The following is a 25,839-nucleotide window of genomic DNA, read 5'->3' on the forward strand; positions in this document are numbered from 1 at the left end:
ACCACAGAATCCCAATCAGAAATAGTCTGATCACATCATTCCTTTCCTCAAAGCTCTCCAAAGGGTCCCATTGCACTGTGAGGAAAACCCAAACCCTCAGAATCACAGCTTATTATCTTTCCCACCTACCTGCTACTCACTGTCTTTTCTGCACCTCACACCTTTAGCCCTGTTTCCTCCTAGGGGAATGCTCTTCCCCAGACACCCTCTGGCCACTTCCAAGCTTCTTCCTTTGCTTGAATGCCTGCCCACCCAGTTTAAAACTTTTCTCCCACAGTCCTTTCTACCACTTGACAAACTCCCGTATCTTGCTTGTTTATTGTCTGTCTCTCCCCTCTGCTTACGGCTTCCCTGGTGGCTCAGATAGTACAGAATCTGTCTGCAATGCAGCAGATCCAGGTTCAATCCCTGCGTCAGGAAGATCCCCTGGAGAAAGAAATGGCTACCCACTCCAGTATTACTGCCTGGAGAATTCCATGGATAGAGCCTGGCAGGCCTAGTCCATGGGGTCCACAAAGCGTCAGACACCACTGAGCGACTAACACTTTCACTTTCTCCGCTCTACCTTATCAACTCCTAGAGGGCAGGGATTTAACTTGCTTTGCCCAGCACTGTATACCCAACGACCACAACAGGACTGGCACAGAAAGGAGCTTAGAAAACGTGCTGACTGGTTAAATAAACGAGTGAATTAAGTGATAGTGCGCTATTGTGGGGTGCGGGGCTCATCCACCGTCCCGAAAGTATTCGAAAGTGCGCGGGAGGGTAGGCGTTTCCCGGCGGAGGGGTGGAGTCGGGTCGGCCACGCCTCCAGCAAGCCGGAAGCAGCACGCCGGCGCCGCCCGGAAGATTGAGAGGGGGCACCCGCGCCGCCGGAAGCTGCCGTACGGGTCTCGGCGCCTGGTCGGTGGCTGGATCACCAGGAGCAGCCATGGAGCAGCAGGATCCGGGCACCACTTTTGACGACGGCATGGACTCATTCGTGGAAAAGTTCCAGAGTCAGCCTTACCGTGGCGGCTTCCACGAGAGCCAGTGGGAGGAGGTGGGCGGGCCCGGGGTCTCAGCACGTGCGTGCGTGGGCGTCGTCCCAACTCCTGGGGCCTCCCGGGCGCTGAGGCGCTCTACCGCCAAGGTTTGGCGCTGCCAGTGGATAGGCGGTTTCTACTTGTGTGTTAAAAATCGGCCCCGAAGCTTTGAGGGTCTTCTTAAGCTGGCAGTATGTTTAGGTGTTCAGGTTTTGGAGTCAGAAACTTGTGAGTACAGAGCTTATCTGAGACCATACCCTCGTTTGTAAAATTCCTCGGACGGGAGCACTAGAATGGTTGGCGAAGCTCAAGTGAGAGGGTGGGTGAAGTGCCAGAAACAAACGAGCGCGCAACTCGTTTGGTAGTTACTGCCGCTTTTGTAAGAATGTGAGAACTGAAGGGTCTTTAGGTATTCTGCACTCTTATTTTACAGATGGGACTCTGAGGCCGGGGAGGGAGAGATGTCATGAGGATTTGCAAATTATGATGAGTGAGAAAAAACTTTGATGTGGAGACCTGGAATTGGGTCTACTCAGTGGAAAATTGTATTTGTATAGTTCATTCTTCCCTTAACAACCTCCAGGAATTTGAAAAGATTCCTCTGTTTATGAAGAACTCACCATCAGAAATTGATCCCCTGGAGAATCCTGACTTGGCCTGCCTGCAGTCAATTATTTTTGATGAAGAGCGATCTCCAGAAGGTATCTTCAGTGACTCTCTAAGCTCCTCCATTAAATTGAGATAAAGTGTGAGTTAGAAAGGTTTTGATAGATACCAGAAGTGGTTAGCCTGAGCTGATTTGTCACTATTTATTCCACATATACTTTTTGTATACCTACTGAATACTGGGCACCAGGATACAGGAAGAAATGAGACTGCCCTCAAAGGTCATACTCCAGTGGACAGCTCAACTGTCCTAAAGAATCAGGACAAACCTATGTGATAAGTGCCAAGGTGTTGGAGGTGCTGTTGGGATACCAAAGGTTGGGGGGGTTGTGTAGAAGTGGGCTTTCAGTGGCTGGGAAATTTGAACTGAATTGTAACAATTTTGTAGGCTTTTGCTAAAGTGAGGAGGGGAATTTGCGTTCAAGGGACTCAAAACAACATACTAGAAAACAGTAGTGTAATTTCCCCCCATTTCTTCTGTAATTAAAGCCCTGTCTTCAAGAGATAAGTATACTTTTTTCCTTTATGGTTTTTTTGGTGTGTGTGAGCACTTAATAATCTGCTTTCTAAGATATTTAGGATTGATTGTAGTTAAGTACATGTGACTTTATTTCTCCATATTAATACCCAGTTTTATAGCATTCGTTTTTGAGTTTTCTTTCCCTATTGGTTCTTTTTGGTTTGTCATTACATTATTGTGTGATTTAGATTTTTAATGAGCCCTTTAAAAAATAGGGAATAGTGATTTTTTTTCTTCTCTTTTTTGCAGATCAGGCCAGGACTTACAAAGACGAGGGCAATGATTACTTTAAAGAAAAAGACTACAAGAAAGCTGTTATTTCATACACTGAAGGATTAAAGAAGAAATGTACAGACCCTGATTTGAATGCTATTCTTTATACCAATCGGGCAGCAGCACAATACTATCTAGGTAATTTATTCTATTATTTAGTACTTTCTAAAAGATTAACTTATAAAAAACTATTACATGATGGCTAGTGGGGAGGGTTTGAGAGTGTCAGAGGAAAAGGAGCTGTTTGTCCCAGAAACCTAAGATAGCTTACTTTAACTGAACTTTGATTTTCCAGGTAGATTGGTGAAAAGGGATGTCAGATAGATTATATAATTCTTACTATTTGAGCCACATGAGTAACATCAAATACTTTAATACATGGCAAGTTGGTATGATCTGGAATTTTTGAGCCCAGATGCCTCTCCTCTCTCAAAAGTAAGTTGTTTTTTTCTCTGGCCTCCTCTCAAGGATGCCAGAAGGATTAAGGTGATAAAGTTCTTTGTGTGAGAGAAACTATATTAGTCCAAGGGAGAATTTCTCAGTAGTCTGTGGGCCCTTTGAAGTAAAACATTTCTTGGGCAAGTAAACTTGGACAGTGCTGCTTCTTCATTGGAGATTTGCAGTGCACCTTAGTATGTTAATACTGAGAAAACCTACAGCAGAGAACCTTATCCTGTGATTCTCAGGTTTTGTGTGCCTCCTTTTCAAGTAACACTTATTAACATGCAGGACTGTTGTGCAGATATGACTTTGGGAAACAGCTGATTATTTGGGTGACATCATTGCTGGTATCTAATCTTAGGCATATTAAACCCTTGTTTCTTATCACATAGTTTTAGAGAGGACCTGGGAATGACTTCAACCTTTTCTGAGGGACTGGTAGACAATAAGCCTTAAAGTCTAGCTGGGATAGATCTATTGGGACTCATCACCTTTGGAGCAGAGTTTCTTTCCAGTCATAATCTGCTCCAGTTTTTTTTCTTCTTTAACTTGTTTCATTATAAAATTCTAAAAAGCAAGAGTGGTATAGAACTTTGGAGATTATTTGAGCCAACCAGCCCCCTCATTACATAGGTGTAGAGAAGAACCCCTTTGGTTAGTGCCAGACTCTGGACTAGAAACCCAGTCTTCTTACTTCTGGAGGAATACATTGTCTTCGTTCAGCACACTGAGTTCTTGTTCTGTGTTAGGCACTGGCAAAATAGAAATGAGTAAGACCTGACTTTTCCTTAAACAAGTTTCATTCATTTACCTATTCAGACTGTAAATATAAAGCATTTACTGTGTGCTAGGCACTGCACTGTGAATAAGAGCTACATAGTTCCTTTTTTGCGGGAACTAAAGAATGTTTGGCTCAGAGGGTAAAGCGCCTGCCCGCAATGCGGGAGACCCGGGTTCGATCCCTGGGTTGGGAAGTTCCCTTGGAGAAGGAAATGGCAATCCATTCCAGTATTCTTGCCTGGAGAATCCCATGGATGGAAGAGCCTGGTGGGCTACAGTCCATGGGGTCGCAAAAAGTTGGACACGACTGAGCGAGCTCACTTCACTTCAAAGAATGTTACGTATAGGCCTAATAAGACCAAAAGCACCTTGCAAGAAAAAAAAAACAAAAAACAGGTATTTGCAATACCAGAGGAGCAAATGCATAATAATCAAGAGACATTCCTTAAATGCTGTCACTGGTATGGCTTACAAAACACTTGCACATTTTTTATCCCTCTTGAGTTCATAGCAACTATGTATGGTAAATAAGGTTAACAGCTTTATCCCTAGTTAACAGAGTAAGAAACTGCAGTAAAATGTAGTAAATGTGTAAATGAATTGCCTTAAGAGTATGCAGTGCTGGGATTAGGATTCAGAGTCAAGTTTGACTCAGAATACACTAAACAGAAGACCCCTTTATACAGAGGCACCTGCTGCTGTTGATTCCTTAGTACTGGGTACTTTGTAGGCTTTGCAGTATACTTGGTAGCTTTGAATTTTCCCTCTAGTGGCTTAGATTTCAGTTGTCTCAAGCCTAATTAGTCATTTAGCCTGTGTCTCTTTGTTCTCCAGCTTTAAAATGTGTGTTCCATTTTCTCATTCTTGTCTCTGGATTAATGGCTTTTTTGGTCAAGTGACAGGGGTTGAAATGCATATGTTCAGTCTACTACCTTTAAGCAGAAGTTTTTGGATTTCTCTTTATGTATTTTTTCCACAGATAAGATCGTGCTGTTGTTCCAATTCTCTGTTCAGTTTTCACTTAATTTTATAACATAAACAATTTCACCTGTCATTAAATTATTTGTGAATACTGAAGTTGCATCATATGGACATACCAGTGTTTGTTTGTTTTACTGTACTGCTGTTGCTGAGTATATAGCTACTTTTAGGCTTTTTTAAGTAATGCAAAAATGAACAAAGTTAGTGATAAAATTTTTCCGGTAATTCTGATTATTTAGGCTAAAGCAGGATTTGGCAGACTATGACTCAGGCCACATCTGGGTCCCTGATCTCCTGTGAGCTTAAAGTGTTTTTTTAAAGGATTATGAAACAAACAATGTATAACAGACCATATATAGCCTGTAAAGTCTGAAATAACTTTGACCATATCTTCACCAATATTGGGTATTACCTGTTTTTAATTTTCACTTTCATGTTAATCTTAATTTCTCTAATCAGCAGTGATTTTGAGCATTTTTCCGTGTGCTTACTAGCCATTTATAGTTGTTTGGTGGGTTGCCTGCTATTACAAACATTTCTGAGGTGCTTCATGAGCATAACAATTTTTTTTCTATGAACAGTTGCTCTGATTTATATTTCTCTAAGATTGTCCAAGAGTGTTTTTGTCTTTACATGCAAAATTTTGGAAATAATGTGATCTTAAAACTTGTTTTCTCGTTTACTGAATGGTGTTTTGTCAGGTAATTTTCGTTCTTCTCTCAATGATGTGATGGCTGCCAGAAAGCTAAGACCCTGCCACCTCAAAGCAATAATAAGAGGTAAGTCCTGTAGAGCTGCAGTGTGACTGTCGCCATGGAAAAGTTGGCATGCGCAACACCAGGAGTATTTTAAGCTTTGATATTAAAGTGCTAAGATACTGATGAAGTTACCTTATTTTTGCAATCTTAGTATTAAGTCGTTAGCAGCAGCAACGTGCCATTTTTAAAAGAATTCTCCAGAGAATAATTCAACCGTCTGTGTTTTAAGAATTGATAGAGAAATTGAAACTCCTCATTTTAAATTAATAAAGAATAAAATTAATTAAAGCAGTTCTAAAAGCCACATTCTAATTTTTTTTTCCAAATTAGCTGATTGAAAGACAAGATCTTCAAATGCCATGTTATTGTTAATTAAAAGATAAGTTATGGGACTTTTGCCGATAACTCTAATGTTCAGATGTTCCCAGGTTATGTTTTCTGTCCTAGTCTGACCTTTGTATGTAATAATTTGCTTTTATTACTTGCATACTTCACCTTTTCTTTGAGAAGCTCAGTGGTGCTTTGTAAACTTTAATTTATTCATTACATGTTAATCTCTATATCCCCATGGACCAACTTAAAATGCTTTATTAAAATTATGCTTATGTAATCATGGTTAGGGAGTTTATGTAGATCCAGGCCCTTCAGCTATAGGGAAAGAAGATAAGCAAATAAATTGTGTATAGTCATGTGGAATTTGCTACAGCTGGAAGTCTGTAGCTTGCTTGAATTGTCGTTTTTACCTTACTGTGTGGTGTTTGCAAGACACCCATTCTATCTCTGAAAGATGAGGTTGAATTCTATTGACATTTAAATTTTTTTAGTTCAGATGTTTTTAAATTCTGTAGAAAGCCCAGAGGCTAACTGGAGGAAAAACACGACTGATTAAAGGAGAGGTAGCTTAAACTGGTAGCCATCAAGAACAGTTCTAGGAGATACCTAACATGTTTAGTTTTGCCATTGCTTTTGTGAGTGACTGAGGCAAATTCTGCTTTCTCTCTCTCCATTTAAAGTCATCTGAGATGGACTTTAGTCTTATCATTTATAGATGAGCAGCCTAAAGCTCAGGGATACTCAGTCCACTGTCTAATGTTTAGTTGGTTAATGACAGCTAGATTTCCAGCCCAGATCTCTCTGATTCCAAAGACCATGTTCTTTGCCACTAAGCTGTAGCCTTCCCTACTTTAAGAGTCCTTGATACCAGAAAGAGAGTTTTGATCCGAATGCGACCTAGAAACCTTTCTGATCTAAAATATAAGAAACTGTTCCTTGTCTGGGGAATGCACTAGAAAGGACTTTGTCATCCATTTCCCAGAACTTCAGGCCACTGGCTGGTAGCTGGTTGAAGTTGGGGGTCGTGTTCAAGGATGGCTCTTTCCATGCGTCTTGTCCCCGGATACTAAGGGTGCTGGGTTCTACAGGTGCCTCTTGCCATTTGGAACTGAAAAACTATGTCGAGGCTGTGAACTGGTGCGATGAGGGGCTGCAGATAGATGCCACAGAGAAGAAGCTTCTGGACCTGAGGGCTAAAGCAGACAAGTTGAAGGTTGGTGGCAAAATTAATTAGCATCTCCCAGAGTGGATCTTGGGTCCCTGGTCGTCCAGTGGTTAGGACTTTGTGCTTTCACTGCTGAGGGCCTGGATTCAATCCCTGGTGGGGGATCTAAGATCCCACAAGTCATGCGGTGTGGCTAAAAAAAGAAGAAAACAACAACAGACACAACCCCGAATCAGTCCCTACCCATGGGGCTCTAGAGGACACAGAGAAGTAAATGAGTAATTATAACATGATAGAGGTAAGGAAGAATATATAGCACTGGATAAATTTGTGACTATTAGGATTTGAATAAATAGACTAGTGGCATAGTCTAGTCTGCACACTGAGTATAGCTATTGCAAGAGGAGGGGAAAGACAGTTAAACACTTAAGATGTTAGGCTTCTATTTGTTGTTTAGTTGCTGAGTCCTGTCCAATTTTTTTGTGACCTCATGGACTGTTACCTGCCAGGCTCCTCTGTCCATAGGATTTCCCAGGCAAAAATACTGGACTGGCTTACCATTTCTTTTCCAGGGATCTTCTGAACCAAGGGATCAAACCAGTGTCTCCTGCATTGGCAGGCGGGTTCTTTACCACTGAGGCATCACGGAAGCCCTAGGCTTCTATAATGCTTTTGTAACTTCCAACATTAAGACATCTTTAATTTGCTGATGAAATGTGACATTTCTGGTACATAACAGCAAAAGTGATGATTGAAAACAATAGTAATAACAGACCATCACTACCAAAAAAAGCCTCAACATTAGCACTTACTGTATGTATGTTCCAAGTTCTATTTAAAAATTTTACTTATACGAATCTGTCGAAATCACACATAGTCCTATAAGGTAGGCACTATTCTAATTCACTTTCCGCTAGTGAGGAGGCTAAAGCAGAGAGATCAGAAAGTCACATAGCTGGTGAAGCTGGGCTTCACAGTCAGGCAGTCTGGCTCCAGAGTCTACAGTCTTAGTCCTCTGCAATACTGTCTCACAGGTTTGTTCCATAACTAGACTTCAGTTCTCTTGATTCTTGGTCCAGGTCCCTCTTCACTGCCTACGCTATGAAATGGGAATTTTCAGTACCATGGGAGCCTAGAGCTGGCCCTGAACAGGGATAAGTTTTAGTCAGAAGTCATTCTGGTCCTGTCTACAAAAGTAGAGGTATGGACCCACATGGATCAGGAACAGAATTTTGAGCCCAGGCAACTACGTATGGCCAGAATTTCTAAAAGTGGCTTATACAGGAGAGAGTATCTAGAAGGCTACTGTGGAAGGCCATTCCCAAGCCTGTCTGCAGAAGAGCCTTTCAGTTCAGTTGCTCAGTCGTGTCCGACTCTTTGCGACCCCATGAACCGCAGCACGCCAGGCCTCCCTGTCCATCACCAACTCTGGAGTCCACCCAAACCCATGTCCTTGTGTCGGTGATGCCATCCAACTATCTCATCCTCCGTCGTTCCCTTCTCCTCCTGCCCCGAACCTTTCCCAGCATCAGGGTCTTTTCAAATGAGTCAGCTCTCCGCATCAGGTGGCCAAAGTATTGGAGTTTCAGCTTCATCATCAGTCCTTCCAGTGAATATTCAGGACTGATTTCTTTTAGGATGGACTGGTTGGATCTCCTTGCAGTCCAAGGGACTCTCAAGAGTCTTCTCCAACACTACAGTTCAAAAGCATCAATTCTTTGGGCTCAGCTTTCTTTATAGTCCAACTCTCACATCCATACATGACTACTGGAAAAACCATAGGCTTGACTAGACGGGCCTTTGTTGACAAAGTAATGTCTCTGCTTTTGAATATGCTGTCTAGGTTGGTCATAACTTTCCTACCAAGGAGCAAGCGTCTTTTAATTTCATGGCTACAGTCACCATCTGCAGTGATTTTGGAGCCCCCCAAAATAAAGTCAGCCACTGTTTCCACTATTTCCCCATCTATTTGCCATGAATTGATGGGCCCAGATGCCATGATCTCAGTTTTCTGAATGTTGAGCTTTAAGCTTTTTCACTCTTCTTTAACTTTCATCAAGAGGCTCTTTAGTTCTTCACTTTCTGTCATAAGGGTGGTGTCATCTGCATATCTGAGGTTATTGATATTTCTCCTGGCAATCTTGATTGCAGCTGTGCTTCCTCCAGCCCAGTGTTTCTCATGATGTACTCTGCGTAGAAAGTTAAATAAGCAGGGTGACAATATACAGCCTTGACGTACTCCTTTCCTATTTGGAACCAGTCTGTTGTTCCATGTCCAGTTCTAACTTTTGCTTCCTGACCTGTATACAGATTTCTCAAGAGGCAGGTCAGGTGGTCTGATAGTCCCATCTCTTTCAGAATTTTCTACAGTTTATTGTGATCCACACAGTCAAAGGCTTTGGCAGAGTCAATAAAGCAGAAATAGATGTTTTTCTGGAACTCTCTTGCTTTTTTGATGATCCAGCGGATGTTGGCAATTTGATCTCTGGTTCCTCTGCCTTTTCTAAAACCAGCTTGAACATCTGGAAGTTCACGGTTCACGTATTGCTGAAGTCTGGCTTGGAGAATTTCGAGCATTACTTTACTAGCATGTGAGATGAGTGCAATTGTGTGGTAGTTTGAGCGTTCTTTGGCATTACCTTTCTTCGGAATTGGAATGAAAACGGACCTTTTCCAGTCCTGTGGCCACTGCTGAGTTTTCCAAATTTGCTGACATACTGAGTGCAGCACTTTCACAGCATCATTTTTTAGAATTTGAAATAGCTCAATTGGAATTCCATCACCTCCACTAGCTTTGTTTGTAGTGATGCTTCCTAAGGTCCACCTTACTTCACATTCCAGGATGTCCGGCTCTAGGTGAATGTGAGTGATCACACCTTCGTGATTATCTGGGTCGTGAAGATCTTTTTTGTACAGTTCTTCTGTGTATTCTTGCCACCTCTTCTTAATATCTTCTGCTTCTGTTAGGTCCATACCATTTCTGTCCTTTATTGAGCCCATCTTCACATGAAATGTTCCCTTGGTATCTCTAATTTTCTTGAAGAGATCTCTAGTCTTTTCCATTCTGTTGTTTTCCTCTGTGGACTTAAATGGAAGTGTCTGTGTCCTGCAGCACAAGTGTAATTAAAGGGAGATTTCAGGGCCCAAAAGCATAACTCTGAAATGAACCAAAGCTGTGCAGCAATCTGGGTAGTGGTTATTCATTGGAAAATAATGGCTGCACCTTCTTAAGAACAGCAAGCTTTGTGGCATTTTACCTTGCCCTATCCCATCGCCTCTCTCCCAAGGTCCATAGTAGCCTTGAAAGCCAACAGCCCACAATTATGGTGAAAATGAGCATCCTGGTAGCCACCAGAAGAGGCAGAACAGTATTAAGCCCCATTGCCAGAAGAGTGTCATTATTTGACCATCTAGAAGACCCCACTCACAAGTTGTTTTTATTTTAGGCATCTTGAAACTATCCCAGTAGGAAAAGCTTTTTCACAGAGTGTTGGGATTGGAGGCATTTGTCAAATACAATTTGAGGCAATTATGTAAGATTTCGTCTGCCTGAGGCAGTGGAAAACAGTTGAGACAAGCAATAGGCTTACCAGAAAACGTAAAAGGACAAGCTGGGGATTGAGATTCTGTGGGGCCTTTGAAAAGCTCCAGTGTATTCCTGGGAATCTAGAAGGTCCTGTATGAATGTTCTGAGCCATCGCCTCTGCTTCCCAAGAGGCTCAGTGGTAAAGCATCCACCTGCCAATGCAGGAGATGCAGGGGGCCTGGGTTGGGGACCTGGGTTTGATCCCTGTGTCAGGAAGATCCCCTGGAGGAGGAAATGGCAACCCACTCTAGTATTCTTGCCTGGAGAATCCCACGGACAGACGAGCCCCGTGGGCTCCAGTCCATAAGGTCGCAAAGAGTTGGACACAACTGAAGTGACTTAGCATGCAAAGGCAAAGAAACTCATCATTCATACAATCTATTAGCAAAAGCAATATTCCAAGAAAACTTTCTTCTCTTAATAGAGGAACTAAATCCTGTCCCATACTACTGTTAGTAATTTTAATTTGATAAATTAAATTTACCTAATTTAATTCCAGCCTGACTGTGTACAAAACTTCTTTTTCAAGATTCCCTTTTTCAAATCTCACAACTTTCTGTATCCATATTAGTTCCTTATTTTTCTTCTAGAAACAGTCAGCTCTAGGACAAAACCACGTGCTCTAGTTGCGGGGGCTTCAGTAGTTATGGCACGTGGGACCAGGGATCGAACCATGTACCCTGAATTGCCAGGTGGGTTCCCATCCACTGTCCCACCAGGGAAGTCTTCCCTCACCTTTTCAGAGCAGTTCCTAGAGCTATTCAAGAGGCTGCCTCCCAGGTTTAAGTCCTTGGCAAGTCTTGCAAATAAAATTCTCACCTTTTTAGGTTATGCTTTTTTTTTTCAGTCAACAATTGCTAACAGACTCTGCAACAGAAATAACATGAACTCGGTTAACCTAAGTACAATAAGTAAGACATGTTTACATTGGTTAAGCCAACAAGGTTAAGCTAGCTTTATTATCAGATATAATTTAATATTGAATATTTCCAAGATCATGTGAATCTGAAATTCATTTTGGCCAGTTTCCATTATATTTAGAAAATTTAATTTGTGTTTACTTTTAAGTCTGTTAAATAGAGCTTTCTTATACATTTAATTTTGATAATATTTTCCATAGAGACATCTTATGTGCATAATGTACACATAGACGTACAAACAGATGAGACTGGAGATCTTTTAGCTTGAACATGTGCATGGTTTGCAAAGCCTATAGTACTTACTGTCTGGCCCTTTAGAGAAAAAGTTGGCCCCTATTAATCACAGTCCTGAGGGTTGGAGTAGGATCAGCTGGTTTTGGGCAGACTAGTAGGAAAAGGAAATCTGAGTTACAGTTCTGCCAGATGAAGTAGACTGGTGATATTTTTCTCTCATGAACTGTAATTGTGCAAGAGGCAGAGTCTGTGATAAGTTTTTGGCCCAGGGCAGAGTCTCTGATATGTTCTTGGCCTGAGTTTTTCCCAGTGTGTTTTCCTGTACTCCATCCATAACAGAAGTTTTAATGCCCCATTGGCCCTTATGTCAGGTCCTCTTTCCAGAATGCCCTTTCTCTTTGATCTGGTTTCTGTCTAAACCCACCTCCATGGGGCAGAATCAGTCATCACTCCCTCCTCTGTGTTTCAGAGCACTCAGTTCATACTCCCAGGCTAACACTAGACCTTTTCAAATGTCTGTCCCCCTCGGTAGACTGTGAGTTCCTGGGGTAGGTTTTAACATTACTGTTGCCGCTGGTCCTAGCACCCAGACATGTGCTTCTTAAATGTTTATTGAACTGAATCCAGCCACTGGTGTTCCTTTAGGAGCCAGAGTTGAATAGAGACAAGAGATAGCTATTTAGGGTCAGGCTGGAGTAACAGAAGAGGAGAGGAGGCATCTGAATTTTAGAGCTCATGCATCTGAATTTTTCATTTTCAGCGAACTGAACAGAGGGATATAAGGAAAGCAAAGCTGAAAGAAAAGAAGAAGCAGGATCAGAATGAGGCTTTACTCCAGGCCATCAAGGTGAGTTCTCAAACTTTTGCCCTATGGTCTTGCAGAATTCACTCATCATGAAGTTGATCGGGAACCTTTCTGGGGATGCTTTACCTGAATGAGTTGTTCATTTTCTTTCTGCTTTTGGTGAAGCAGTGTGACAAGTCAGACCCCCTGAGTTCAGTCAGCTGTGTCAATTATATGCATGTGTTGGTTTCAGGTTAACATATACTGAATAGTTGCTATGGGTTAATCATTATCTAATCTTCACAGTAGCCTTCTGAGGTGGATCTTGTTCTTTCTTATTCCACATGGTCTCAGAGAAACCTCACATAGCTAGTGTATGTCAGAGCCAGGTCCTTGCTCTTGGTCCCTGTATTACACTGCATCCTGAGGAAGTGATTTTAGGATGTAGCTCTCCTAACTATCACAGTAACACAAAATTCTACCTCCCCTTCCCTCTCTTGCCTGCATTTTAAATAAATGTAGGAAAAGTCTGATCCAAATCTTGCTTTCACAGGTCACCTATTGAGCCTTGGCTTCACAGGGGAGGTAATACTGGCTATGAATTTGGTTCTTGATTTCATTCTTTGTTGAGTTAAATTATGTACCTCCTTAAAATTATTTGTTCGCTTTGAGAACTTCACAGTACTGAGATGCACTCCGCTAGTTCTGCCCTACAACAGAAAATCTGTTAACATGTTAACCGATTAAACAGAAGGGAATAACTCCAGAGAGATTTGGTCATTTTCTCAAATGTAGAGTATTGGAATGCCTAGACATTGGCATATAGACATTATTTTGGTATTCTTCTTTAACTCTGCATCTGAAACTTCATTATATTTGAGAACTACTCTAGAGAGTAATATACCCAAAGCTATATATATATTGTATTTTAGTGGTTTAAAGCTAGGGTCAGCAAGCTGCAGCCAGTGGCTCATGGCCCTGCCTATATGTGTCTTACTGATGACTGTTTTCACACTACAGTGGCAGAGTTGAGTAATATCCACAGAGACCATCTGGTCCACAAAACCTAAAATATTTCTTAATCTGACCCTTTCAGGGAAAGTTTGCAAACCCCTGGTATAGGAGATGCCATCAAGGTAGTTTTGATTGCATGTCATTTTTCCCTTGTGGGCTAACCTTAGGAAATTACCCCCAGCATATGTAAGAGGTGACTCTACCATTCAGACCTTTGATTTATCCTTATTTCTATGACAGACTCAAGATTAAGTCAGTGTATATATAATTTTTAGTATCCCATGTCCCAGCCAAGTTGAAAACATTTCCATTTTTGTACATGCCACTCTGTATTTTTTAATACCTTAGCACAAGCTGTTCCTTGGCTATTCCCTGGGGTAGAATGCCCTTCCACTCCCCATGTGCCCCAATTCTTCTGCCTTTCAGAGTCATTGTTCAAGACCTAGCATTCCCCAGTCACCTCCAGCCTCCAGGCTGAATTAATTATTCATGGTCTGCAGTTCCACAGCTTTACTTCTTCCCTTATGTTGGACTTACTACCATGTCTAGTTCATGTCTGTGACAAGAGTCTCGCTTGTGGTAGATGGCCGGTAAAGGTGAGTTCAGCAGGTATCAGGGATAATGAAGACAAATCATGTGTAGAGCTGGCCTTCACGGAGCTGGTAGTGTTACAGTTTTCCCTGTTCTAGTGAAGTGAGTTTGCATCCTTCTCACATGACATGTATGTTATTGCTTTAATCCAGGCTAGGAACATCAGGCTAGTTGCTGAAGCTGCTGGAGAGGATGAAGACTCAGCTTCAGAAGGTCTCAGTGAGCTTGTCCTGTATGGGCTCAGCTCTGAGAACCCCTGTGGAGCCAGGCTGAGTGTGGATGACCAGGGAAGACTGAGCTGGCCTGTGCTTTTTCTGTACCCGGAGTATGCCCAGTCGGACTTGGTCTCTGCTTTTCACGAGGATTCCAGGTAACTTCCTTCCCTAGGAGCCTTCTGTGGTGCTTGCATGCACTTCCCTGTTTTTTCAGCAGGATGCACAGGTAGAATTTTGGGTGAGGAGGGAAGAGAATAGTTTTAGAGAGTTTTATTACACAGTCTGGTTTAGCATAATCTCTAAGCCATAGCGGATTTCTCCTTTCACCAAGAAGCTTTGCAATGAGAGACATGGTCTCACCGTTAGTAACGCCACAGTACAGTGTTTGTCAAGCACTGGGAGTTGTCTTTTGTGAGAGATGAAAGTATTGGAGGTAGTGCATGAATAAAACTGAAGGGTATGTTTATTAGAAAACATATAACTAGTGATTTTAACATGTGATTCATAGTTAGTGGTTAGACTGTGGCTCAGTATCTGAATGTTGTTAATCCTGAGTCAGTTAAAGAGAACTACTGTGTCATAGTGGGACAAATGATTCACATATTTTGGGCACTGTTGTCAAAATGGATTAGGCCTGCATTTCATGATTTATATACTCTTGATACCTCTGTGAATTGGTGTCCAGGGGATGGGATGTGGGAAAACAAGATTATGAGTTACTGATACTGGAAAGTACATGTTATATCTCCTTAGGTTTATTGATCATCTAATGGTGATGTTTGGTGAAACACCCTCTTGGGATTTAGAGCAAAAATACTGCCCTGATAATTTAGAGGTAAGGAAGTTTTCTTTTGTCCCTCTATGAGAATTGGGGTTGGGGGAATCGGGGCAGAGCAAGGTTTCACTGCCTTAAAAAAAAAAAATTGTGGCAAAATATAAAAAACATAAAATGTACCATTTTAAACATTTCAAAATGTACAGTTCAGTAGCATTAAGTGCCTCCACATTGTTGTACAACCATTACCACAGTCGGTCTCGATTTCATCATCCTGAACTGATGTACAGGAACTCTGTTCCTCCTCGCTGTCCCTGAATGGATCTACTCTAGGCGCCTCGTGTAGGTGGAGTCATAGAGTATTTGTCCTTTTTTATCTGGCTTAATTTACTTGGTGTAATGTCTTTAAGATTTATCATCATGTAGCATGGGTCAGAATCTTACTGTTTTTAAGGCTGAATAACATTCCACTGTTGCAACTTTGAAAAAAAAATCACAACTTACAGAACAAAGAAATTTGTCTTCTGTTTGAGGGTAAGATGTCAACTGATGCCCCATCACCTCTGAAGACTTAAGTGTCTGTTTCCTACACACAAGGATATTTTCTTTCATGATCCCAATAAATCATCAGAATCAGGAAATTAACTTTGATACACTAGTACCAGCTAATCCTCAGACTCCATTAGTTTTCACAGATTTTCCCCCCAGCCCCCAGAAACACTTTTTTTTTTTTTGCACATACTACTAATTAAAAAGTTTTCTTTTAATTGAAGTATAGTTGATTTACAGTATTGTGTTTCTCAAGTATACGGTAAAGTGATTCAGTTATATTTTTTCAGATTATTTTCCATTATATGTTAACTATGAGCTATTGAAAATAGTTTCCTGTACTATATAGTAAATCTTTGTTGCTTATGTATTTTATGTATAGAAGTTTGTATCTGTTAATCCGATACTCCTAATTTATCCTCCACCTCTTTCTTCTTTGGTAATGTTTGTTTTCTGTGTCTGTGAGTCTCTTTTCTGTTTTACATGTAGATTCATTTTTATTTTTTTTTAAATTTTTTTATTTTTTTGGCCACACCACATGGTATGTGGCATCTCAGGTCCCTGACCAGGGAGTGAACCTGTACCCCCTGCAGTAGAAGCACAGAGTCTTCCATGGTACCACTGGGGAAGTCCTTGTATTATTTTTTAGATTCCACACGTAATGATACCATATAATATTTTCCTTTGTGTGACTGACTTCACTAAGTATAATATTTTCTAGGTCCATCCATGTTGCTGCAAAAGGCCATATTTTTATGGCTGAGTAATATTCCATTGTGTATATATACATCCTCTTAAGCCAGTCATCTGTTGATGGACACTTGGGTTGTTTCCATTCTTGGCTATTATAAATTGTGCTGCCGTGAACATTGGGATACATGTGTCTTTTCAAGTTCGAGTTTTCTCTGAATATATACCCAGGAGTGGGGTTGCTGGGATCATATTGTAACTATTAGCTTCTGCTTTCCATGGTGGGTGCACCAGTTTACATTCCCACCAACAGTGTAGGAGGGTTCCCTTTTCTCTTCATCCTCTCCAGCATCTATTTGTAGACTTTTTAATGATGGCCATTCTGACTGATGTGTGGTGTTACCTCACTTTGGTTTTTGATTTGCATTTCTTCAGTAATTAGCAATGTTGAGCATCGTTTCAGGTCTCTGTTGGCTACCTGTATGTTTTCTTTGGAGAAATGTCAGTTTGGGTCTTCTGCCCATTTTTGAGAGTTTTTATCATGAGTGGAGGTTGAATTTTGTCATATGCTTTTTTGGTATCTGTTGAGATGATCACATAGGTTTTGTCTTTCCATTCGTTAATGTGATATATCACACTGATTGACTGGTGTATATTGAACTGTCCTTGTGACTGTGGAGTGAATACAACTTGATTTTTTTCTTCTTTATACTCCCTTCCCCCACATTTTATGATTTTTATGTCCTATTTATTTTACATCTTCTTGTTTATCCTTTTGCTGTTAATTATAGTTTTAATTGCTTTTACAGAATTTTTTGGTTTTTTAATCTGTGTACTGGCTCATTTAAATGATCTTTTATCCTTTTATATATTTGCCTTTCCCATTGTGATCTTCCTTTCCAATAGATTCTGCTGCTTTTCTACTTAGAGAAGACCTTTCAGTACTAAAGACCCTTAGTATTGCTGAATTCTTTTAGTTTTGCCTGTCTGAGAAATTATTTATCCTTCTTTCTATTGTAAATGATAGTTTTGCCGGATAGGGTTGTGGATTTTTCCTCTTCAGGACTTTGACTATATCATGCCACTCTCTCTGGACTACAGTGTTTCTGTGAACAAATCAGCTAATAGCCTTATGGGGGTTCCTCTTTAACTGACTCTTTGTCTTTCTCTTGCTGACTTTGGAATCTTCTCTTTAACTTTTGCTATTTTAATTATGCTGTGTCTTGTTCTGGATCTATTCGGGTTCATCTTGTTTGGAACCGTCTTTGTTTCCTGTACCTGGCTATCTATTTTTTTTGTTAGGTTTGGGAAGTCTTCTGCCATAATTTCTACAAACACATTTTTGGTCTCCTTTTCTCTCTCTTTGCTTTCTGGAACTCCTATTATGTGTAGGTTGGCATGCTTTATATTCATCTGTAGAGCTCATATGTTGTTTTCTTTTTTTTTTTTTTTTTTCCATTTGTCTTTCTGTCTGCTGTTCTGATCGGGTGGTTTTCATTATTCTATTTTCCAGATCACTTATTTGTTCTTCTGTGACATTTAGTCTGCTATTCATTACTTACAGAGTTGGTTTTTATCTCAGCAATTGAATTATCTAATTTCAGTTGATTCATGTTTATAGTTTCTAGTCCTTTTTAGAGTGATCAGCATTTTTACTGATAATCTTTCTTAATTCCTTTAGCATTTTTATTACCTCCTTTTTGAACTTGAGGTCTAATAGACAGGAGAGGTCTGTCTCATTACTTGTTCTTTCAGGGGAATTCTGTTCTTCTAACTGGGAGAAGTTCCGCTGCTTTTTCATTTTACTTCACTTTCACTATCTCTGTGAATTTATGAAAAAAGTTACCTATTGTGGTCTTAAAAAAGTTAGCTATTGTGGTCTTAAAAAAGCATTCCTGCTCAGAGTGTGTCCAGTACTTGTGTGAGGGCTGTTTTGGGTGTGGATGCCAGCCACATCTTTCTTGAGTGTGCTGTCGCCCTTGGTGGGGGTATGGTTGGTGGTATGGTGTGTCTAGAGCCTGCCTTGGATGAGAGGTGGGGCCTCCTCTCTGCTCCATGGCTTACCAGGCAGGGTCTGCTCCCCCGTTGTTGGGGTAGAAGCCACGAGGGTCAGGATGGATCAGGCTTCGTTGCCTTTGAGTGTGTGCCCTGCCCCAAAGAAAGTGGTTGCTGAAGCAAGTGACGTCCATGCAGTCTCGGTGAACTTGAGCACCGCCATGGTTCCCCTCAGAAGCAGCCCAGGGTCGCCTCCTTTTCTCTGCTGTGATTGTCTAGTGCAAGGCTGTGGTGTGAAGTAGGCTGGAGTTGGGGGTCAGGGTGTTGTGGCTGCAGGAATTGAGGAGGCTGTGGTGCCACCTGGGACCTGGGCAGCCTCTGTGGTAGACCTCTCCCAGGACCTGTCCACTCTAGATCTGACAGTAGTTGCCATGTGGAGTGGGCAGAACTAGGCTGCTTCCATTGGGAAGCCATCCCTGCAGCCATACCCAGGCAGGTCCTGACTGCCTAGCCACTGTGTTCTTGCAGGACTGCCCAGTGCGTGTGCTGACAGTGTCTGCTGTAGCTAGACGTGCCCCTGCTGCGTGGGTACTGACAGTGGATTCTGTATCTCCCCCAAATCACATCCCAGGCCCTCCAGTCTCTCTCTGTAGCTAGATCAAGTCCTCTCCCAGGGCCTGTCTGCCTGAGATCCAGTGCTTAGCTGCTGTATGCCCTTGTGATGCCTGATGCATATGCTGACATGTCTGCCTGGTTTGACCCACCACCCTGGTGTGTACACTGACAGTGGTCTCCGTGGTTCTACTCGGACCACATCACCCTAGTCTGTCCGCACAGCTAGACTGAACCTTTGCCCTAGTCTCACACCAGGCTGTGGTGTGGGGTGAGTGGGGCTAGGGTATTGGTCCTTTGGATTGGGACGTGCCTGTCGAGGTGGCAGCCTCCAGCGCAGCTCTCTCTCTGTCCTGATTGTCAGCAGGCCAGCACATGTCCTTACTTGTACAGTCTGGGCTTCTCTCTTGTGTCAGTGGATTTCCCAGCTGGCACGCAGGCTCCTCAGGGTGAGGGTCCATCCATGTGGACTTCTCTTCACTACAGATCCCCTCCAGTGGTACCAGTCCCAGCCTGATGCTTTTATTTCTTTCCCTGTCCTACCTGATGATGTGGAGATCTTTGTTGCAGGTTTGGTTGTGTAGGAGATCTGCCAGTTTCTAGTTAGTTTCTGTGGGAATTGTTCTACATGTAGATGTATTTTTGATGTTTGTGTGTGTGGGAGTGAGCTCTACATCTTCTTGTTCCCACCATCTTGATCCCCTCCGCCAGTCACCAGTAACGTTCTTTATAGCAGAAGGAATCCCACATAGTATTGTATCTAGTGCTCATGTCCCTTCAGTCTCCTTTGGGCTACAGAAGATTTTCAGTCTTTAGTCAACTTTCTTGATCTTACCACTTTTGCAGGTTACAGACCAGTTATTTTGTGGAAAGTGTGGGTTTGTCGTGTGTGTCTTTTGGCCTAGATTATGTGTATCTGACTGGAATATCACAGAGCAGTGCTATATTCTTGTTGCATCCTGTCAGACGTCATAATTTCAAATGTCCCATTACTGATGATGTTCACGTTCATCACTTGATTGAGGTGGGGTATACAAGCTTCTGTACTGCATAAAGTTACTCTTTTCCCCTTTGTAGTTAGTATTTTATAGGGAGGTACTTGGAGATGATACACATATTTTCTTGTTCATCAAACCGTTGTTTATGTCAGTGGATTTATGGTTTATTTTGTTAATTGAGTTATAATCTATTACTCCTGGAGAAGGCGATGGCAGCCCACTCCAATATTCTTGCCTGGAGAATCCCATGGACGGAGGAGCCTGGTGGGCTACAGTCCATGGGGTCACAGAGTCAGACACGACTGAGTGACTTCACTTTCACTTTCATGGTTACATTATGCTCAAGGTGTCTAGGATTTGGTCAGTGGGAATTCCTTCAAATTTGCTTCTGTGTCCTTCAGACTTGCCTCCATTTTTAAAGCACTTCCTTGCTTTGTGTTACAATGTGTTTGAGGCTCAAATTGTGCTTTTTTTGCCTTAGCTCTAGAATCAGCCATTTTCCCCAAGGAGCTTTGGTTCTTTTTAGCAGGAAATAGTATTTAGAAGTCAAGATCTGTCTAGTAGCTATACTCCTAAGTACAGGGGTGAAGGGAGGAGGATGCTCACTGCTCCATTGGCGTGCATGTGTGTGTATAAAAACATGAGCTGTCACTGGTATCTCCAATTCTAATCCAATACCAACTCTTTCTCTATTTTTTCAGTGGCTTCTATTATTATTAATATATTTGTTTGATCGGTTGCCCCACATTTAATTCCCCTCCCCTCACCACCAGCATCCCCTCCGATGGGGAGCCTTCCCTCGCTCACGTGGACTGACTCCCGCATCAGCCTGTTGCCCCAGCATGGTGCCCTCCTCATCCTACATACGCTGTCGCCCTGCACTGCTCAACCGTCCTGCAGGAATGTCTTTCTTATCCAGCGTAGGCCCACTCCCCTCAGCAGGCCTCCCCCTGCCATGAGTGGCTGCCCTTCTCACCCTGCTTGGCTGGCCAGTCCCCAGTGAGAATGCGTATCTCCACTGGCTGGGCTTTGACACCTGCCCAGGGCTGCCTCCTGTGTGGACATCTCTCTTTCTCTGCTCTGGGCCACTGCTGCCTCCTTTCCCCATACCTAATGGCTCTACGACTGAATTGTTAGGGAAGGAAGGCTCATGGGCCTGGATTTTAGTCTCAGCAGTTGCTGTCTCTTACACATTAACCCGATTTGGCCTCAGCATGCCTAGTGTCGCTGAAGCCCTTTACTGGTGTCTGACTTGTGTCCCTCTGTTCATCCTGCAGGTCTACTTTGAGGATGAGGACAGGGAGGAGCTGTACTGCGTGCCTCCCAGTAGCACCCTGCTGCAGGTGCTGCAGCACCCCAGGTGAGTCACCTTCATGGGGCTGGGTAGACCAGGAAGGGTGCTCAGGCACCATCCCAGGGACATGGCCAGGTTCCCGTTTCACTGCTGAGCACTAGCCTTGTGCTCCCCTCCCTTCTGCCCTGGATGCAACATTGTGAGACAGCAGCCCACGGAGACTGGCCCAGGCTTTTGGCCAAACAGGCTGCAGTGTGCTGACTCAGCCCATTGCACCACAGCCGTGACATCCTCAGGGGGAAGTGAATGGGGCTGGTTGAAAAAGAAAGCGCTGCCTGGCTTTTGTACCAAAGACAGCTGGGATGGCCCTCCTGTTCCTAATTGCGCCTGTGTCCCTTGATGTTGTCGTATGGAAAGAGCATTGGCTCTTGAAGTCAGACACCATCATTTAGTGGCTGTGTGCCTCTAAGCCCATACTGCCTCCCTGGGTCTGTTGGCTCATCTCTAAAATGAGGATAGTAACTCTTGACTACATATTTCTCAGGTAGGAGAGAGAGTAGGAGTCAGTGCTCTGATGCACTGAGAGGGGCGGTCTACTGTGAGAGGGCACCTTGGTTAATTGCAGTGGGAGCCAGTTGGATTTGGCAGTTGTCTCTTAGCTTTGGGGGTTCCTGGACTATAAGGTTATGGCCTCAGTAGCTTTATAGTTGACCCTTGGGCCAATTTTCCCTGAGCTTTGAGCAAAGCAAATGTCTTGGATTTAGGCAGAGTCCAGTACGCTAAGGGTGGTTGGGTTTGAAAAGGGTGGTTGGGTTGGAAATGAGGCTGGAGGACCATGTTAGGACCGTGTATGGCAGCCTCGAATGCTCTAGGGAGCATGAATCCTGACGATGGTGTGTGGAGCCCTAGAGGGCGTTTAGGTAAAATTTACCAAGTAGTGTACAGATCTTAAGTGTACTGTTCAGTGGTGAGACGTGAAGTAGGGGTGGATTGAAGTTTAGGAGGTAGATTGGGGTGGGAATTGGTGATGTGTTGACTGACTCAGTGAGTGTCTAGCTGGTCTTGATGTTCCTGCTTTGGCCTGGCAGGCAGGAGGTGAGGATTTCTTCAGATATGAATGATGACTTCTCTTGGCAGCATTGTTTTTTCCTAGCCCTAAATTACCCTTCTAGTTTATAGACAGATTTTTAGCTCTTCATTTTCTCAATTGTTAGTAAATTATCCAGAATTCTTTAAAGGCCTGAGGTCTGCTCTACCTTATCTCCCAGAAAATGCAGAGAAATCTTAAATATAAAGCAGACTGATTGATGGAGGAAAACCAATTTCATGCTTCTGAGAAAGTATAAATACATTGGAAGTCATTATTTTTTAAGTGATTAGCATAGGCAAGAGACAGCCCAGCACAGAGGAACTTCAGACCAGCAACATCAAACTCTGAACTGGGTGCTGGGCCATGATACAGGCTCCTCTGCCCAGATCCGAGCCCACAGGGTGGTGCAGAAACCCTTGGACCTGAGTCCACGGCCTTGCCTGCTGTCCAGCATGCCTGCTCCATTTGCTTTATGCCCAGCAACAGCAAAAGCTCTAGTGACCTGCACCTCCTGGCTTTTTCTCCCCCGTGCCCATCAGGACCCCTTTTCCAGTTAATGCAAGCTGAGACGTGACAGCTCCCAGAAACCTTTCCTGATTTCCCTTTCCCGTAGAGGAATTATGTCTCTTTGGGTTAACACTGTACCTCAAAAATGCTTCTACAGTTGTGCCTCACTGTCATTATTTATCTCCCTTTCTCTAGACAGTGATGGTGGCTTTTGTTTGTTGTTTAATCTGTTTTTTTCAGCACAAGGCCTGGCTTACCCTGGGCACGTACTGTTGAATGAAGGAATGAAAGCATGGTCTTATTTTATGTTTAGCCATAAACATACATGATGCTAGAGGACCCAGAGGACTGGCCCAGAGGTTCTGGCTAGGTTCTAAGGGGGAGGGGGTCATGCTCATTTGCAGACTTATAAACAACCAAGCAAATAAATGTGCTAAACTTGTGTTTTAATGTTGACTCACATCTAAAGCTTCACCTTGACTGTTGTTGGGAAGGTCCATGGGTGATTAAGATTGCAATTCAATTATCCCTCTCTCTTCTTGTGTTCACTGCAGGTACTTTGTAAAAGCCCTGACACCAACATTTTTGGTCTGTGTAGGATCCTCTGGTTTTTGTAGGAATTATCTCCGGGGGAAAAAGGTGCACCAGGTAAAGTGACTGGGCCATGCTGTGGGAGCCAGGCTCCCTGGGCCTCCTCCCTCCCCCACCTCAGCCTGGAGTTAAGCATACTTGAATCAGCAAGATCTACTCTTCGAACCCAGCACTTTATTCCTGTCACCCCAGGGGCAGGCCTTCCCTGCATCATGGTTGGGGAGGAGCTGCTGCCTTCTTGAACTTCAGCCTCTCGGGTCAGACCGCCGAGCTCTAGCAGGCCTTCACTTTGCTCTCTTGCTGCTGAGCTCTGTGCCTTGCTTATGACCTGCTTGGACTCACTGTGAGTTGTGTTAACACCACCCTCCAGCTCTGACCTGAAGACTCATGATCCCAGGACATGGTTCTGCAGCTGTGTGCCTCACACTGCACACATACACAGCCACACGTGTAAGGTGTTAATGCCGAGAAGTCCTTCATGAACACAGAGGCCTGCTCTGTTGGGATCCTGTAGATGCCTTGGGGTGAGATGGGGCCAGGGAAGCCAGGTCCTAATTCTCCATCTTTTATGAAGAGTTGCAAATTGAGGCTCCTCTAGAACCCCTAAAAAGTTTGCCATGTTTCCTGATCTTTGCAGTATGGAGACCTGTGACACACTTAGACAGTGTATCAGTTTTCATGTTTAGAATTTTATGCCTTTTAATCTGGAAAATCTGTTTGCACGTTGAGTCACTGTCATCTGTTGTATTTTTGCCTACAGCTATTTGCTTCCTCCTTCCTAGAGGATTTTATATGTCCTGTCCTTGCATTGCCCACCCTTTCCCCCAGTGAGGAGGGTGCGTCCCTTCTCCTGATGCAAAGGGATGTGAGTGGACATGTTCAGGCAGAGCTTGCAGGGTATGGTGCGGTGGATCATGCTCTTCCCTCTGCCTGGGAATGTATTTCCCAGGGTGGGCTGTTCCTTCAGCTGGATGCTAAAACACGTGGAGCAGAGCTGAAGCAGCTGGCCTGCAGCCATTGACTGTGACATGAATGAGAAATAAATATTTGTTGTAGTATTAATAATAAGCACTGAGATTTGGGAGTTGTTTGTTACTATAGCAAAGCTACCTAATACATCATTAAACTGAAACCAGCTACTCTACTTAAGATCGACTAACTTAGGGTTTTCTGCTGTGCGTGCTGTCATCTATGAATGGCAATTTGCTGTGGAATGTTTACAAAGAACCAGGCAGCTTTCCTTCCAGGTGCAGGTCCCTGCTTGTGGCTATAGAGCCGAAGTCCAGCGTCCATCATGAGCCTGGCTTAGGCCACACAGGCCATCCTCTCTCATTTCCCAGCTGGATTCTGTGCCCTTCCAGACAACAAGGCCTGTCCCAGCTTTGCCCCACTGCAGTGGCTATGGTGATGGGCAGCCAGGGTGAGCACAGGAGTGTGGGGCAAGGGTCCTGAGCACTCCCCTTCCATAGGGGTGGGACCTGCAGGGTTCAGGACAGGTGGCCCTCTTGTGAAGTGGATGGGTGTAGTGGGGCCTGTGGGCCTTGCCCTCACCTGGTGCCTCTGTGGCCACTTGCCCATGCCTCAGATTCTAGCAGAGCCAAATCAGAGCTCCCCACAAGGACTTAACCCTCCTCCACCTCATCTTACAGATGAGGAAACTTAGGCTCAGAGGAAGGACAAGGGCAAGGCTGAGGGGTGAGGAGCCAGCATCTTTGGCATCCCCAACTTGAGGCAGAGCCTTTCCCACCATCCCAGGGACCCTTCTTCCCACAAGACTAGAGTACAGCCCTTCTCAGGGCAAAGGGTCAGGGATGGAGGTGGGCCTCCCCAACCTGTCTAGATACCTCTGTGGATTTAGGGTGTCAGCTGGAGAACTTGGTGGGGGACAAAAGAACCCCTTAAGCCACACCCTGATGAAACACTTCTGGAGGTGTACACTGGAGGTGTACAAGGGCAAGCAGAGAGATGATAAACGGCTGTCAACATGGACAGCAAGCAGTATGCAAACCCTCGTTCTAAGCCACGTTCTCAGTTCTAGGATCACAATTTTATAAATAAGGTGGAGGCATACAGTCTCAACAGTGAGTATCAGACCTGGGATCTGAACCTAAGCATCTCTCTCCAGAGCCCACCTGCCTCCTCTTTCAGGTTTCTTTCCTTCGGTTGGCTTTACCAACATTTAATGGGCACCAACCAAGGGCAACCAATCTAGACAGCATATTAAAAAGCAGAGTCATTACTTTGCCAACAAAGGTCCATCTAGTCAAGGCTATGGTTTTGCAGTAGTCATGTATGGATGTGAGAGTTGCACTATACAGAAAGCTGAGTGCTGAAGAATTGATGCTTTTGAACTGGGGTGCTGGAGAAGACTTTTGAGAGTCCCTTGGACTGCAAGGAGATCCAACCAGTCCATCTTAAAGGAAATCAGTCCTGAATATTCACTGGAAGGACT

General features: G+C 43.5%; 1 protein-coding gene across 2 annotated transcripts; it reads left to right on the forward strand.

Annotated features, from left to right (window-relative positions):
* Positions 1-881: 881 nt before the first annotated feature.
* TTC4 (tetratricopeptide repeat domain 4) lies at positions 882-24,455 on the forward strand. 2 transcript variants are annotated; one of them, XM_012152601.3, is made up of 10 exons: positions 882-1,042; positions 1,609-1,726; positions 2,461-2,622; positions 5,388-5,465; positions 6,866-6,990; positions 12,443-12,529; positions 14,224-14,441; positions 15,040-15,121; positions 21,183-21,265; positions 23,351-24,455. In XM_012152601.3, exons 1-10 carry the CDS (start codon positions 932-934, stop codon positions 23,451-23,453), a joined length of 1,167 nt encoding a protein of 388 aa, XP_012007991.1. In that variant the 5' UTR covers positions 882-931; the 3' UTR covers positions 23,454-24,455. The 2 variants fall into 2 exon arrangements, with proteins under 2 accessions (XP_012007991.1, XP_060256164.1); XM_060400181.1 differs by having other exon boundaries at positions 882-998.
* The last annotated feature ends 1,384 nt before the right edge of the window (positions 24,456-25,839 follow it).

The sequence above is a fragment of the Ovis aries genome, chromosome 1 (genome assembly GCF_016772045.2).
Source record: "Ovis aries strain OAR_USU_Benz2616 breed Rambouillet chromosome 1, ARS-UI_Ramb_v3.0, whole genome shotgun sequence".
NCBI classification, from domain to species: Eukaryota; Metazoa; Chordata; class Mammalia; order Artiodactyla; family Bovidae; genus Ovis; species Ovis aries.

Bases quoted from the DNA above. Each gene is read 5' to 3' on its own strand.
- TTC4 (XM_012152601.3), top strand. From the start codon at position 932: ATGGAGCAGCAGGATCCGGGCACCACTTTTGACGACGGCATGGACTCA. The intron at 5,466-6,865 runs GTAAGTCCTGTA...TGGGTTCTACAG, and splicing joins CCTCAAAGCAATAATAAGAG to GTGCCTCTTGCCATTTGGAA. The intron at 12,530-14,223 runs GTGAGTTCTCAA...GCTTTAATCCAG, and splicing joins CTTTACTCCAGGCCATCAAG to GCTAGGAACATCAGGCTAGT.